Source organism: Aquarana catesbeiana, linkage group LG02 (genome assembly GCF_042186555.1).
Source record: "Aquarana catesbeiana isolate 2022-GZ linkage group LG02, ASM4218655v1, whole genome shotgun sequence".
Taxonomy (NCBI): Eukaryota; Metazoa; Chordata; class Amphibia; order Anura; family Ranidae; genus Aquarana; species Aquarana catesbeiana.
In genome coordinates this window covers 309,831,571-309,844,761 of record NC_133325.1, presented here as the reverse complement: position 1 = coordinate 309,844,761, position 13,191 = coordinate 309,831,571, and the positions used below count along the sequence as shown (strand labels likewise).

The 13,191-nt window shown below is 40.7% G+C and overlaps 1 protein-coding gene across 1 annotated transcript in view; it reads left to right on the top strand.

Moving 5' to 3' along the window:
* The window catches only part of CRACDL (CRACD like), a 93,828-nt gene that overhangs the window by 61,242 nt on the left and 19,395 nt on the right, over positions 1 to 13,191 (top strand). Inside the window, exons 3-6 of the mRNA XM_073614674.1 lie at positions 4,949 to 5,114; positions 8,612 to 8,747; positions 9,891 to 10,040; positions 12,002 to 12,070. Of these exons, the coding sequence (XP_073470775.1) occupies positions 4,949 to 5,114; positions 8,612 to 8,747; positions 9,891 to 10,040; positions 12,002 to 12,070 (521 nt within the window). The remainder of the gene's footprint in view (positions 1 to 4,948; positions 5,115 to 8,611; positions 8,748 to 9,890; positions 10,041 to 12,001; positions 12,071 to 13,191) is intronic.

Sequence of the window (13,191 nt, the reverse complement as noted above, 5' to 3'; positions counted from 1 at the left end):
ATATATGTAACTTAGGTCACCATGGTCCTTAGAGCATCTAGGACATTTAGAGTTCTCCCTTACTCCCATTTTAAATAATCTTTCAGGCGCGAAAGGCATCCGCAGGATAATATATAGTTGGGACAGGCGTTGTGCTACATTAAGAGAGCTGAACAGCTTGTAAGACCTCCTTGCACTGTTCCTCCTCAAATGTGCTTTCAAAGGATTTTTTATCTCAAACTTTTCCAAGTCCAAAGGAAACCAGGCAACTTCAGTGATGTTCCCTCTTATTTATCTCCTTTGTGGTGTTTTAGGGTGGACATTACTATAGCCCCTAGAGCGCTGATTTGTGTAACAATTATACACAATACAAAGCAAGCCAAATGATAGCTAAAGAGATCTGGGGCCCCAAGCGCACTCTTATGTTTTCAAGCATTAATCAAAGAATACTTGCGTCAAGGAGTGAAGTTACGCCAGATACAAATAGTGCAGAGGGCATGGATTTCCTTCAAAGAGTTAGGTAGGCAAATCGGTATTGTTTGCATCAGGGTATAATAAGAGGAAAGACATATACCTTGATGATAGCCAATCTCCAAAATCAGTTCATGTCGTTCGAAGAAAGTAGGTACTATTTTTTACATTTTTAATTGCTTCTCTGAATAAGTCCAAAGAATTATTTGGTATTCTTTTCCCCAAATACATTTTGCTGTTGGAAGACAATTTAAAGGAGGTTTGTTTCATGGTGATTTCTTTACTAAATATGCTGTTCACTTTGTAAGGGAATTTTGCAAAGAATATGCAATAATGTTTGAGAAAAAAAACAGCATTTTTATTTGTGGATGCTTGGAGGATTGAAGTCAGAAATGTCTTGTTGCTGGAGTTGCTGGGACAAAGGTGTTCTCAGCTACCGTGGTTTCCCTCTAGCAAGTGGAGCAAGGAATATTCCTCATCTAAATGAGAGCTTGTCAGGAGAACCACCAGGAGTGCCAGCAGGTTGAAAAAGTTGCTAATGGAAATTGTGATATCGCTCTGGGAGATCCGTTTCTGGTAAGCATAAATCAGATTGGAGTGGTCAGGTCATCAGAGGCAGAGGAGAAAATGTCATGTGCATGAAAAAACCTCTCCCTCATAATAGGGAAAGAGGTGGTCTCCGGGCTTTCCTATTTTGGAGGGTGATTGGAGAGAGGTCCTTGAAAAGATTTACACCGATGCTTTCTTACTTTAGGAAAAAGCTTGGGAAACAGCAGATCTGTTCTCAGGGGAATGGGGGTTGTAGTAATCAGACGGGCCCCTGGATCTCAGGGCACAGTGGATTCTATTGAAATCAATAGGTGATTTTGCAGGGAGCAGGTTGTTAAATATGGACAGAATGGCAGGTTTCAGTTATTCCTGTAAAACTATCAGAGTGACCTAATACAGTGTCTCCTGAAGTAATTATTGAAATCTCCAATATGCCATCAATTTATCTGTTTTGATTTGACATCAAATCTTTTTTTGTAGTGATGAAACGGCCATGTCTCATTTCTTTCCTGCTTTAAGTGTTTCTTTCATTTTGGTCTACATTACCTGAAAGTCACCCCACAGCTCTGTTATGACAACCGATAAGTTAGATTTGATATCAGAGGACAGGAGTGGCTGTCCACCAGCATAGGAAGCTGGAGAGGGTGGGCTATTGTAGTCCGCTTTAGAGGACACAGGGAAGAGCTGGTGTTCCTCTCTTGAGTCCCTGGGTTTCTGCAAATGGAAAATTCTCTGCTATAATCCTGTTTGCCTGGGATAAGGGCTCTTTAGGAGCCTTTATGGCTGGAGCAGCCTTGCCAATCTTCCCCACTGTAGCATTGTTCTGCAGATTCTTAGGCAATATCCCCCCCTTGTGGTGTGGGAGCTGAGTTAAAGTGACACTAAACAAATGGTGGGGGAGGCATCGGAGCTCATGAAGAACATTACAAGGAGACAGAAAAACACAGTAGGAAATTATTTTCTTAAAAAATAGATCACAGGGCTATTAAGTAGTACATTTGTGTATACAGTGCATCCGGAAAGTATTCACAGCGCTTCACTTTTTCCATTTTGTTAAGTTACAGCTTTATTCCAAAATGGATTAAATTCATTATTTTCCTCACAATTCTACAAACAATACCCCATAATGACAACGTGAAAGAAGTTTGTTTGAAATCTTTGCAAATTTATTAAAATTAAAAAAACGAAAAAAATCACAAGTACATAAGTATTCACAGCCTTTGCTCAAAACTTTGTTGAAGCACCTTTGGCACCAATTACAACCTCAAGTATGACGCTACTGCTTGGTACACCTATTTTTCAGCAGTTTCTCCCATTCTTCTCTGCAGGACCTCTCAAGCTCCATCAGGTTGGATGAGAAGTGTTGGTGCACAGCTATTTTCAGATCTCTCCAGAGATGTTCAGTCGAGTTCTGGGCTCTGGCTCAAGGACATTCACAGAGGTGTCCCGTAGCCACTCCTTTGTTATCTTGGCTGTGTGCTTAGGTTTGTTGCCCTGTTAGAAGATGAATCTTCGCCCCAGTCTGAAGATCAGAGCGCTCTGGAGCAGGTTTTCATTAAGGATTTCTCTGTACAATGCTGCATTCATCTTTCTCTCAATCCTGACTAGTCTCCAAGTTCCTGCTGCTGAAAAACAGGTGATGAGCAGTGCCTGATATCCTCCAGGCATGACGCTTGCCATTCATGCCAAAGAGTTCAATCCATGTTTCATCAGACCAGAAAATTTTGTTTCTCATGGTCTGATTGCCTTTCAGGTTCCTTTTGGCAAACTTCAGGCAGCTGTCATGTGCCTTTTACTGAAATGTGGCTTCCGTCTGGCCACTCTACCATACAAGCCTGATTGGTGGAGTGCTGCAGAAGTGGCAGTTCTTCTGGAAGGTTTTCCTCTCTACACAGAGAAACGCTGGAGCTCTGTCAGTGTGACCATTGGGTTCTTGGTCACCTCCCAAGCCCTTCTCCCCTGAATGTTCAGTTTGGCCGGGCGGCCCACTCTAGGAAACGTCCCGGTGGTTCCAAACTTCTTCCATTTACAGATGATGGAGGCCACTGTGCTCATTGGGACCTTCACTGCTGCAGAAATTTTTTAGTACCCTTCCCCAGATCTGTGCCTCGATACAATCCTGTCTCAGAGGTCTACAGACAATTCCTTGGACTTCCTGGCTTGGTTTGTGTTCTGACATCCACTGTTAACTGTGGGACCTTATATAGACAGGTGTGTACCTTTCCAAATCATGTCCAATCAATTGAATTTACCACAGTTAAACTCCAATCAAGTTGTAGAATCATCTCAAGGATGATCAGTGGAAACAGGATGTACCTGAGCTCAATTTTGAGTGTCATGGCAAAGGCTGTGAATACTTATGTACATGTAATTTTTTCGTTTTTTATTTTTAATAAATTTGCAAAGATTTCAGGTTGTCATTATGGGGTATTGTGAATTTTGAGGAAAATAATGAATTTAATCCAATTTTGGAATAAGGCTGTAGCATAAAAAAAATTTGGAAAAAGTGAAGCGCTGTGAATACTTTCCGGATGTACTATATATTATTTTTAGAGGATAAGGACATCCTCTGTTTGCCCAGCCACACCGCCACGATACACATTAATATCAGTTGTGAGTTTGAAAGCTTGCTAGTGTATTATTCCTTTAGTAAATTACTGTTATTTGTAATAGTAGTATTATCATTATTATGATCATATTTTTTAACTGATGCCAGAAATCTTGTTAGGTTCAAAATCAATAGTTAACTTTTAAATATTAGGTTAGGTTTTTATCTATTTATGTTTTTAATAATCTGTAAACATTTTTTAGAATCTGTAAATTTTTTTAATTTGTTTTTCTAGATCTGTCTTTATATGGAAACACAAACCTAAATCTATTACAGGCAATAATGCCCACATTGACACACAATTTAGATGCCTTATGCTGTTTTGACTAAAAAATGTGGGTCAGCGTATCCAAATTACAACATGCAGATCTTATCCATTGCTTTGCAATGTATCATTCTGATATGAAGTGGTCCCATTATTTTATCTTGCCCTTGCATTTTTGCCTGAGCTATAAAAAAGTAGCAGAATACATGTTGATGCATCCATTCTGATAAAGCCATCATTGTTCAGTGGAATCATATTTTCTGGAGTACCGTGCTGACTCAGCAATTAACACCGGCAAATTGTTTTAAAGTGTTTGTTACCCTAAAAAAAAAAACAACACAGATCCTGTTCCCTTAAAGCATGAATAACAGCACAGTGCTTGTGCTGTGTAATTTGGCCCCCTGTATCACCTAAAAAACCTGGCTGATCCTGCCTGGCTATACCCACCCCACTGTAAACTGACCACAGTTTATCAAGGCTGTTGAGCCCTGACACCATGGTTAGTTTACATGCCTCCATCATCCGCAGCCCTCCTCTCCCCCCCCCCTTGCCTGTCTGTTCTATGTCAGTGCCCACTCCCCTCCCCACCTGCTGCTATCATAACTGCAATAAAAAACCTCCCATCCCCTCTGTACCATAATGTTATGTGCCCCTGTGTCTGTTTTATATAAAAAAGCTGCCGATCTGTACCTGTATCAGAGCTTCTCCTGGCACTCACGTGACTCCTTGGCTGTCTCTCCTCTATCCTCCCCTCCTCCGTGGCTGATGTCAGTGGGCAGAGGAGAGAGCCAAGGTACAAATCGGCATATTTTTTTTATATAAAACAGACACAGGGGCACATAACATTATGGTACAGAGGGGATGGGAGGTTTTTATACTGTTGGCTTAACAACCACTTTAAGGGTAAGGCTCATAGAGGTGTCAGGCTGAAATAGGGGAAAAATTGCCAGGAAGCACACTAAAAAGCAAAATCCAGATACATGCAAGTAAGTGTACACAAAATCTTCATTTGGATGGAAGTTAACGAATGCATTTGATGACAACTCATTACTTGCCCTGTTTGATTCTGTTTCTAGCCAAAAAGAAGTTTAAATTCAAGTCTTTTAAAAAATTCTTTGGACTAAAGAAGAGGAAAGAGACACTGCCTTCTTTGGGTAGTAGTGGGCTGAAGAGCCAGTCTGCAGGCGATGTCACAGTCCCTGACTCTGGGAACACCGATTATGATTCTGAGGATGACCTTGAGTAAGTCTTATTGATCAACCTACTGATGTGTACAGATATGTCAGCTTTTCATCTTTCTTTTGGTCCTTTTAAAAAATCGATATCTTTTTGACGTCTGTTGCTTCTCGCTCCTTATGCACCAGTATTGTCCCATAATTCTATTCCATGATGAATGCATAGCAGATTAGTTCTATGCCAGATGCTAGAGAATAATGTTCTAGTATGTGTATTTGTAATAGTGTTTTGCTGTCATGGAATAACAATAAACTTTCAAGCATTTCCGTCTAGTAAAGTATATAGTTATTTGTCTGAAGTAGGAGTCTGTGTATTTAGCTTACACTACAAAGGAGAATTTATAATTGCTTGGTAGCTTAAATTTCAGATCTTGTTGGCAGACACCTTGAACATATTGATTTAATTTGCTGCAAGCATGAACTTTGCCAGCAAGGGGTAAATTTCAAGCTTCTTAGCAATTAGTCTCCTTTTACATTAGGACGTCTCTAAAGTTGCACAATTTCCAGTGCGACATTGGAGCATGACTTTGATGCGATTTTTGGTGAAACTTTGATCTGACGTTACAGTCTCTGGACCAAAGTTGCATCAAAAGTCAGACCAAAGTATTGCATGGACCTTTTCTGACGTCACAGTGATTTCTGTAGTGTTAATAGGAATGGCTCTCATATAGAAAAAATGAATTTCACATGTTCTGCGACTTGGGGCCCCACAAGTGTTAAAGGAGCCTTACAGTATAAATATCTATTTGATTTACTGAAAGCAAATATTCTGTTCACTTTTCAAAGGAAAGGTGGAAGTGAAGCTCTGCTGAGTTCCATCCAATCATGTGCAAGCAAAAACAGAGGTTTTTTTTATATTTTTGGAGGTTTATTTTTCTATGTGTCACAGCCTAGCCTGCAGATTTCCCAGCTTCGTCTACAGTCTATGCTTGCCAAAGCCGGGATCGGTACAGCGGTAGTCAGACACAAAGTAGTAAGCAGACGGGAGCTCAGAGAACTGTGACGTTTCTCAGGCAAGGAGCGCTGCACTAAGAATGTGCCTATATAGGGAAGCAAAATAGGGAGGCAACCCCCAGAAGTAATAGAAGGGAAAAGGATATAAATCCATAGTGGAGCAGGCGACGCCAACGGTGAACTGAGAAGCCAGCAGTACATGTGAATGAAATCACAGATCTAGCAGAACCACTGCAACAAGAAAGTAAGAATGCACAAACCGAAAACTGCAGGCTAGACCGTGACACCTTGCATGTGATTAAGTAATATTTGTATTTTTATCACATTCACTAAACTAAGTGAAAATTCCTCTGCAATGTGAACAGGTTATTTGTCTTTACAAAATTAAAACAGATGGGGTCATACTAATGGTACGTTATTTGTCCTAGCAATAGCCCCATAAGGATCCTGTTGCATCTAATTGTTAAAAGTGAACACAAAATAATCAGTGGGTCACACAACTGCCCCAAGGTGGTAAACTATTACACTGATACTGCAGTGAAGTTCATTCAAGTGTGTTTAGGACACACATATTGGTTCTATCATGCTGATGCATCCAGTGTCTTGCTGTGCATAAAAGCAGTACTCTTTGGGTTGGCTTCTGTTATACCCTGTAATACGAAGAGTGCAACAGTCAATTTTCTGAAATTAGTTACTTCTCACATTTGTACTGTGATGTTAATTGGGGTATATATATATATATATATATATATATATATGAATTATTGGTCCAGTACAGCCTTGCCCACCTGACACTGCTTAGATTCCTCCTCCCAGAGTCCCATTTGTTCATTATACGCCTTTGAAATTGCCCAACAATTTAATGTCTGAGTTATGGTCAAAGATACTCTCCTAGCACTATTACTCAAGCCTTTTTCAAAGTCTATTAGGTGTGCTTTAAGTCTTTTCTCCATAATCGGTTCACATGCAAGGAAAATGTAGGAATGATGTGCCCACTTCTACTGCAGGCTAAGGGTTCATGTTTTTCTTCCCAATGAGTGTGATGAATGGAAAGATTAATGGATAGACAGATGTGCACATGCTCTACGTAGATGACAAATTCACCAAAGATAAAATAAATTGTAAGCATTTTTTGTCTTGATTAAATCTTGTTTCATGTAGATCATTTTGACCAAATAAAATATTAGCCTCAATATACACTGTATTACCAAAAGTATTGGGACACCTGCCTTTACACGCACATGAACTTTAATGGCATCCCAGTCTTAGTCGTAGGGTTCAATATTGAGTTGGCCCACCCTTTGCAGCTATAACAAATTTAACTCCTCTGGGAAGGCTGTCCACAAGGTTTAGGAGTGTGTCTATGGGAATGTTTGACCATTCTTACAGAAGCGCATTTGTGAGGTCAGGCACTGATGTGGATGAGAAGGCCTAGCTCGCAGTCTCCGCTCTAATTCACCCCAAAGGAGTTCTGTCGGGTTGAGGTCCAGACTCTGTGCAGGCCAGTCAAGTTACTCCACCCCAAACTCACTAATTCATGTCTTTATGGACCTTGTTTGTGCACTGGTGCGCATTGATGTTGGAACAGGAAGGGCCCATCCCCAAACTGTTCCCACAAAGTTGGGAGCATGAAATTGTCCAAAATGTCTTGGTATGCTGACATCTTAAGAGTTCCCTTCAATGGAACTAAGGGGCCCAGCCCAACCCCTAAAAACAACCCCACACCATAATACCCAACCCCCCTCCCCCCATTCACCAAATGATTTGGACCAGGGCACAAAACAAGGTCCATAAAGACATGGATGAGCGAGTTTGGGGTACAGGAACTTGACTGGACTGCACAGAATAGGGAAAGGGATGGTCGGCACTCAGGATGACATCCAAAAAAAAACAGCCTACGTTTTTCGGACGTTGGTCCTTAGTCATGGCCATAGTCATGTCATCCTGAGTGTCGACCATCCCTTTCCTTACTCTGGTGCCTTGGAGGTAATAGAAGCCTCAAGGTCTGAGCACCGGGCGGAACTTTTATATGGGAAAGTTGTAGCACCTATACACCTGTTTTCCTTGGCCTGCACAGAGTCCTGACCTGAACCAGATAGAACACCTTTGGGATGAATTAGAGCGGAGACTGCAAGCCAGTCCTTCTCGTCCACATCAGTGCTTCTGGAAGAATGGTCAAACATTCCCATAGACACACTCCTAAACATTGTGGACAGCCTTCCCAGAAGAGTTGAAGCTGTTATCGCTGCAAAGGGTGGACCAACTCAATATTGAACCCTACGGACTAAGACTGGGATGCCATTAAAGTTCATGTACGTGTAAAGGCAGGCGTCCTAATACTTTATTCTGGTGAAAGGCATACACCTCAAACTAACAAAAATAATTTTGCCAAGCCTAAAGATGCTTGGAGACATAAAACTATTGTTGTGCAACCTGCCTGATTTTTCTTAGCTCAAGTCACAATCAAAATATTTTGTAAAATGGTAGGTTCCTGTAATCAGTTTGAGAGTTTCATTAGTTAAAGTAACATGGCAGGTCATATAATTCCAGAACTGCAGCTGGAGTGCTGGGGAGCAGAGCTGTGTCACATGACAGCATCTTCATTCCAGAGATCGCACAAGAGACTACCCGACCAGTGCGTGTTTTCTCCCAGGAGAATGTGTCTGACCATATCAAAGCTTTGCAGGTATGTCACATTACAATATACTTTGACTCTTCCTTGTTACAGAAAGCTGGCACATTATTTTGATTTCAGTTGGGTCAGAGAGACTAGTTGTAGGCTTTCTTCTCAGTCCAACTGGAAAATACCATTGGGTACTTCAAAACCCGTACTCAGGGACAGCCTTGTTCATGTGTAATCTAGGTGTTTGCACAGGACTTTATGCACAACTTGGTATGAAAGGAGCAGGCTTTCAGATACTGAGCATACCATGACCCATCTTGTTTTTTTAAAAAAAAAGTAAAAATAAGCTCCTGTTGCCTGCATTGTCCTAGTTCTATTAAAGAGGAACTTTACCTATAACAACTTGATAAAAAAAGTAATATTCTTTAGCAAGGAACATACATTTCTCATTAATAATTATTCTACCAATTTTTTATCTGCACTATAAATTGCCACCAGCATTGACCCTGTTTCTTCTTGCTGGATGCTGCCATTTTGCTGAAGCCCAGAGCCCCTGAGCTGCAGAAAATTATTAGGCTGTCAGCAGATTGGCCTTTAGGCCTCTAGTGGCTCTGATTTTCGGCACAGTGCCAAGAAATAGAGAACAGCTGAGCATGTGCAGATGAGGGTGAGACCATGGGGTTGATTTACTAAAACTGGAGCGTGCAAAATCTAGTACAGCTTATTATTACTTCACAGTAAGGTAAAGATTGTTTGGGTGTATGCCCGTGTCTGGACACTGGACTGTCAGCTTTTACAGCAAAGGGCTTTTACAGTCACCTTGGGTTGTTACTTGATAATGTGATTTCTAGCATTGAAGTGCCGCACCGAGATATTAATATAATATTAGATGAAAACTGTACACACAGTCTCCGTGATTAGGGGCTAGGCCTTGCCACCTTCATCAGGGCATGCAAAAGAGAAAATGTTATGTGTGGACTTGATAGTAAAAATCTAATTATTATTTGGACTGATTTCTTGAACAAGCACACACTCAGAGTTACTTGTTGCAACTTTTAGTGGACAGGGATTTGATTAATCCAAGTTATCTTGCTGATCCAGCCAACCCTACCAATACCTGATGGCATTTTGTTAGGCCCTTGACTTTATCTCTTTATCCCTATACTATTAGAATTCAGTGGCTGTAAACGTATCTGTATCTCACAGTTAAAGCTTCAATCCAATATAAGAATTGGACCACCCCCTCTTGGCTTTTTGAGTAGACGTACTGAAGATCCTGGAACTAGTTCTGAAGATGATGGATTACCAAGAAGCCCTCCTGAAATGTCTCTTATACATGGGTCCATCAAAACTAGGGTAAGTAGAAATCAAATCAGTTTAGACGGTCTACTAATGAACAATTGGTTTGTTAAAAGAATGTTGTTGGTTGTTAAAGGAATGTTTATGTTATATATATTTTTTCAAGTCTTGCCACAGATTCTTAATTGCATTTAGGTCTGGACTTTGACTAGGCCATTCTAACACATGAATATGCTTTGATCTAAACCATTCCATTGTAGCTCAGGCTGTATGTTTAGGGTCATTGTTCTGCTGGAAGGTGAACCTCCGCCCCAGTCTCAAGTGTTTTGCAGACTCTAACAAGTTTTCTATTAAGATTGCCCTGTATTTGGCTCCATCCATCTCCCCATCAACTCTGACCAGCTTCCCTGTCCCTGCTGAAGAAAAGCATCCCCACAACATGATGCTACCACCACCATGTTTCACGGTGCGGATGGCTTGTTCAGGGTGATGTGCAGTGTTAGTTTTCCATCACACGTAGCGTTTTGCTTTTAGGCCAAAAAGTTCAGTTTTGTCTCATCTGACCAGAGCACCTTCTTCCACATGTTTGCTGTGTCCCCCACATAGCTTTTTTGCAAACTGCCAACGGGACTTCTTATGGCTTTCTTTCAACAATGGCTTTCTTCTTGCTACTCTTCCATAAAGGCCAGATTTGTAGAGTGCATGACTAATAGTTGCCCCCACCTGCGCTGTGGATCTCTGCAGCTCCCCCAGAGTTACCATGGGCCTCTTGGCTGCTTCTCTGATTAATGCTTTCCTTGCCCGGCCTGTCAGTTTTGGTAGACGGCCATGTCTTGGTAGGTTTGTAGTGCCATACTCTTTCCATTTTCGGATGATGGATTGAACTGTGCTCCGTGAGATGTTCAAAGATTGGGATATTTTTTTATAACCTAACCCTGCTTTAAACTTCTCCACAACTTTATCCCTGACCTGTCTGGTGTATTCCTTGGCCGTCATGATGCTGTTTATTCACTAAGGTTCTCTAACAAACCTCTGAGGGCTTCACAGAGCAGTTGTATTTATATTGAGATTAAATTACACACAAGTGGACTCTATTTACTAATTAGGTGACTTCTGAAGGCAATTGGTTCCACTAGATTTTAGTTAGGGGTATCAGCGTAAAGGGGGCTGAATACAAATGCACGCCACACTTTTCAGATATTTATTTGTAACAAATTTTGAAAAACATTTATAATTTTCCTTCCACTTCACAAAAAATTCCAATAAAATACATTTACAATTTGGGTTATAACATGACAAAATGTGGAAAAAATTTAAAGGGTATGAATAGTTTTTGAAGGCATTGTATCAGCATAGAAAAACCTTACATTTGTACAATAACTTTTTAACTACAATGTGCCTAATATTAGGCATACCTGCCACTCATGCTGGAATTGAAGGGAAACAGTACGAAAATAGAAATAAGGAAGGGTCAAAAGATATAATAGTGGATTTTGGAAATGGGGGGGGGAAGAGGGAGGAAGGTGGCGAGGAGAGAGAGAGAAAATAATGTACAGTATTTGTTTTGGTAACTACAGTATATGTATGCAGACTTTTTTTTACAAATAAATATTTCATTATTTGACAAAGGATTCCCAGAGAACATATTTAATTATTTGCCATTTATGTAATATCTTTTTCCACACAAGATTTGCACAACTTTCACCCAGTTGTGTGAAAAACTTTCACCCAATCTTGGGTGAAAACATTTATAAATAGACTCCTTTAATGATGAAGTGCATATGACACTGGTGTCACAGAACAGTTTTTTATGTTATATTCTAGTGTACAATAATATTTGAATTTGCATACTTTTCTATAATATTATTATGCTTAATAATGAAGTAAGAATTTTAATTTATTTTTCAATAAAATAAACCAAATAGAGTTTATGGTTTTGAATGTGAAACCTCTCTGTCTTGTAGTTGATATGCTCATAATATGATAAATAATAATAGATTTTGTATTCCCTGCTTTAGTTTTCTGACATCCATAGACATCACAGTTCTCTGAGCTTAGGTGGAACGGGCAGTGAAGAAGATGAACAGGTAGTATATCTTTATGGTCCTTAATATATTGTAATACATTTAATTTACTTTAACATGTTTTACTCACCTGCGCTGTGCAATGCTTTTGCACAGAGCAGCTCTGATCCTCCTCTTCTGTGGTCCCCTGCCAGTGCTCCTGGCTCCTCCTAATTGGTGAGGGCATTCGTGCAAGCTCAATCCAGAGCCCCACTCCCTGCGTCCTTAGACACAGACTGCGGGGTTCAGCCCTGCCCCCTGTTCCCTCGTCATAGGATTCTATTGGCTCCTGGTGCTATCAATCTTCCTTGTGAGGAGGGAGTGGGGGGAGAGAGCCACTGCTCTTGGGCACAGCGCTGGATCGAGATAAGGGGGTAAGTAGTGTGCACAAGTCGGGAGTATCGCTGCATTTGGGGTTTGAGTAAGAGCTTAATTTAGTGTGAAACGCATCACCTTTTAATGTTCCTGTCATACCTATGATGACAATTTAATGCTTTAATAAAGATACCAAGAAGTGTAGCAATATTCTGGACTTGTGCATGTTACTGAATCTCACAGATGAGGTGTGCAGCACCATGTGAGCGTCGATCACTCACCTAGAGAAGCTTCACTTTGGCTTTACTAAGTATAAGGGGGGCTGGGGGGATCCTGGACACAGAAGGTTTTTTACCTTAATGCAGAGAAACATTAATGCGTACGACCGTTTTTTCCGACGAAATTCCGCTCAAGCTGTCTTGCACACACACGGTCACACCAAATTCCGACCGTCAAGAACGTGGTGACGTCTCGTACTTGCTTCAGAGCATGCGTCATTTTTGGTATGTCGGAACAGCGTACAGACGAGCGGTTTTCCCGATAGGAATTTGTTCCGTCGGAAAAATATAAAACATAGTCTCTATCTAAGTCCGTCTGAATTTTCGATGTAAAAAGTCTGATGGGGCATACACATGGGCGGAATATACGATGAAAAGCTCCTATCAGTCTTTTTCTGTCGGAAATTCTGACCGTGTGTATGGGGCATAAGGCTTTAGAACCACTTTAAATCTTGTTCTTTTGTCAGGAGTGGAAGGAAGTCTATGTTTAGTATACAGCATATTGTGAAGAGCTCTTTGTTACATAGAATGGAGTCTGATGTTCCGTCAAGG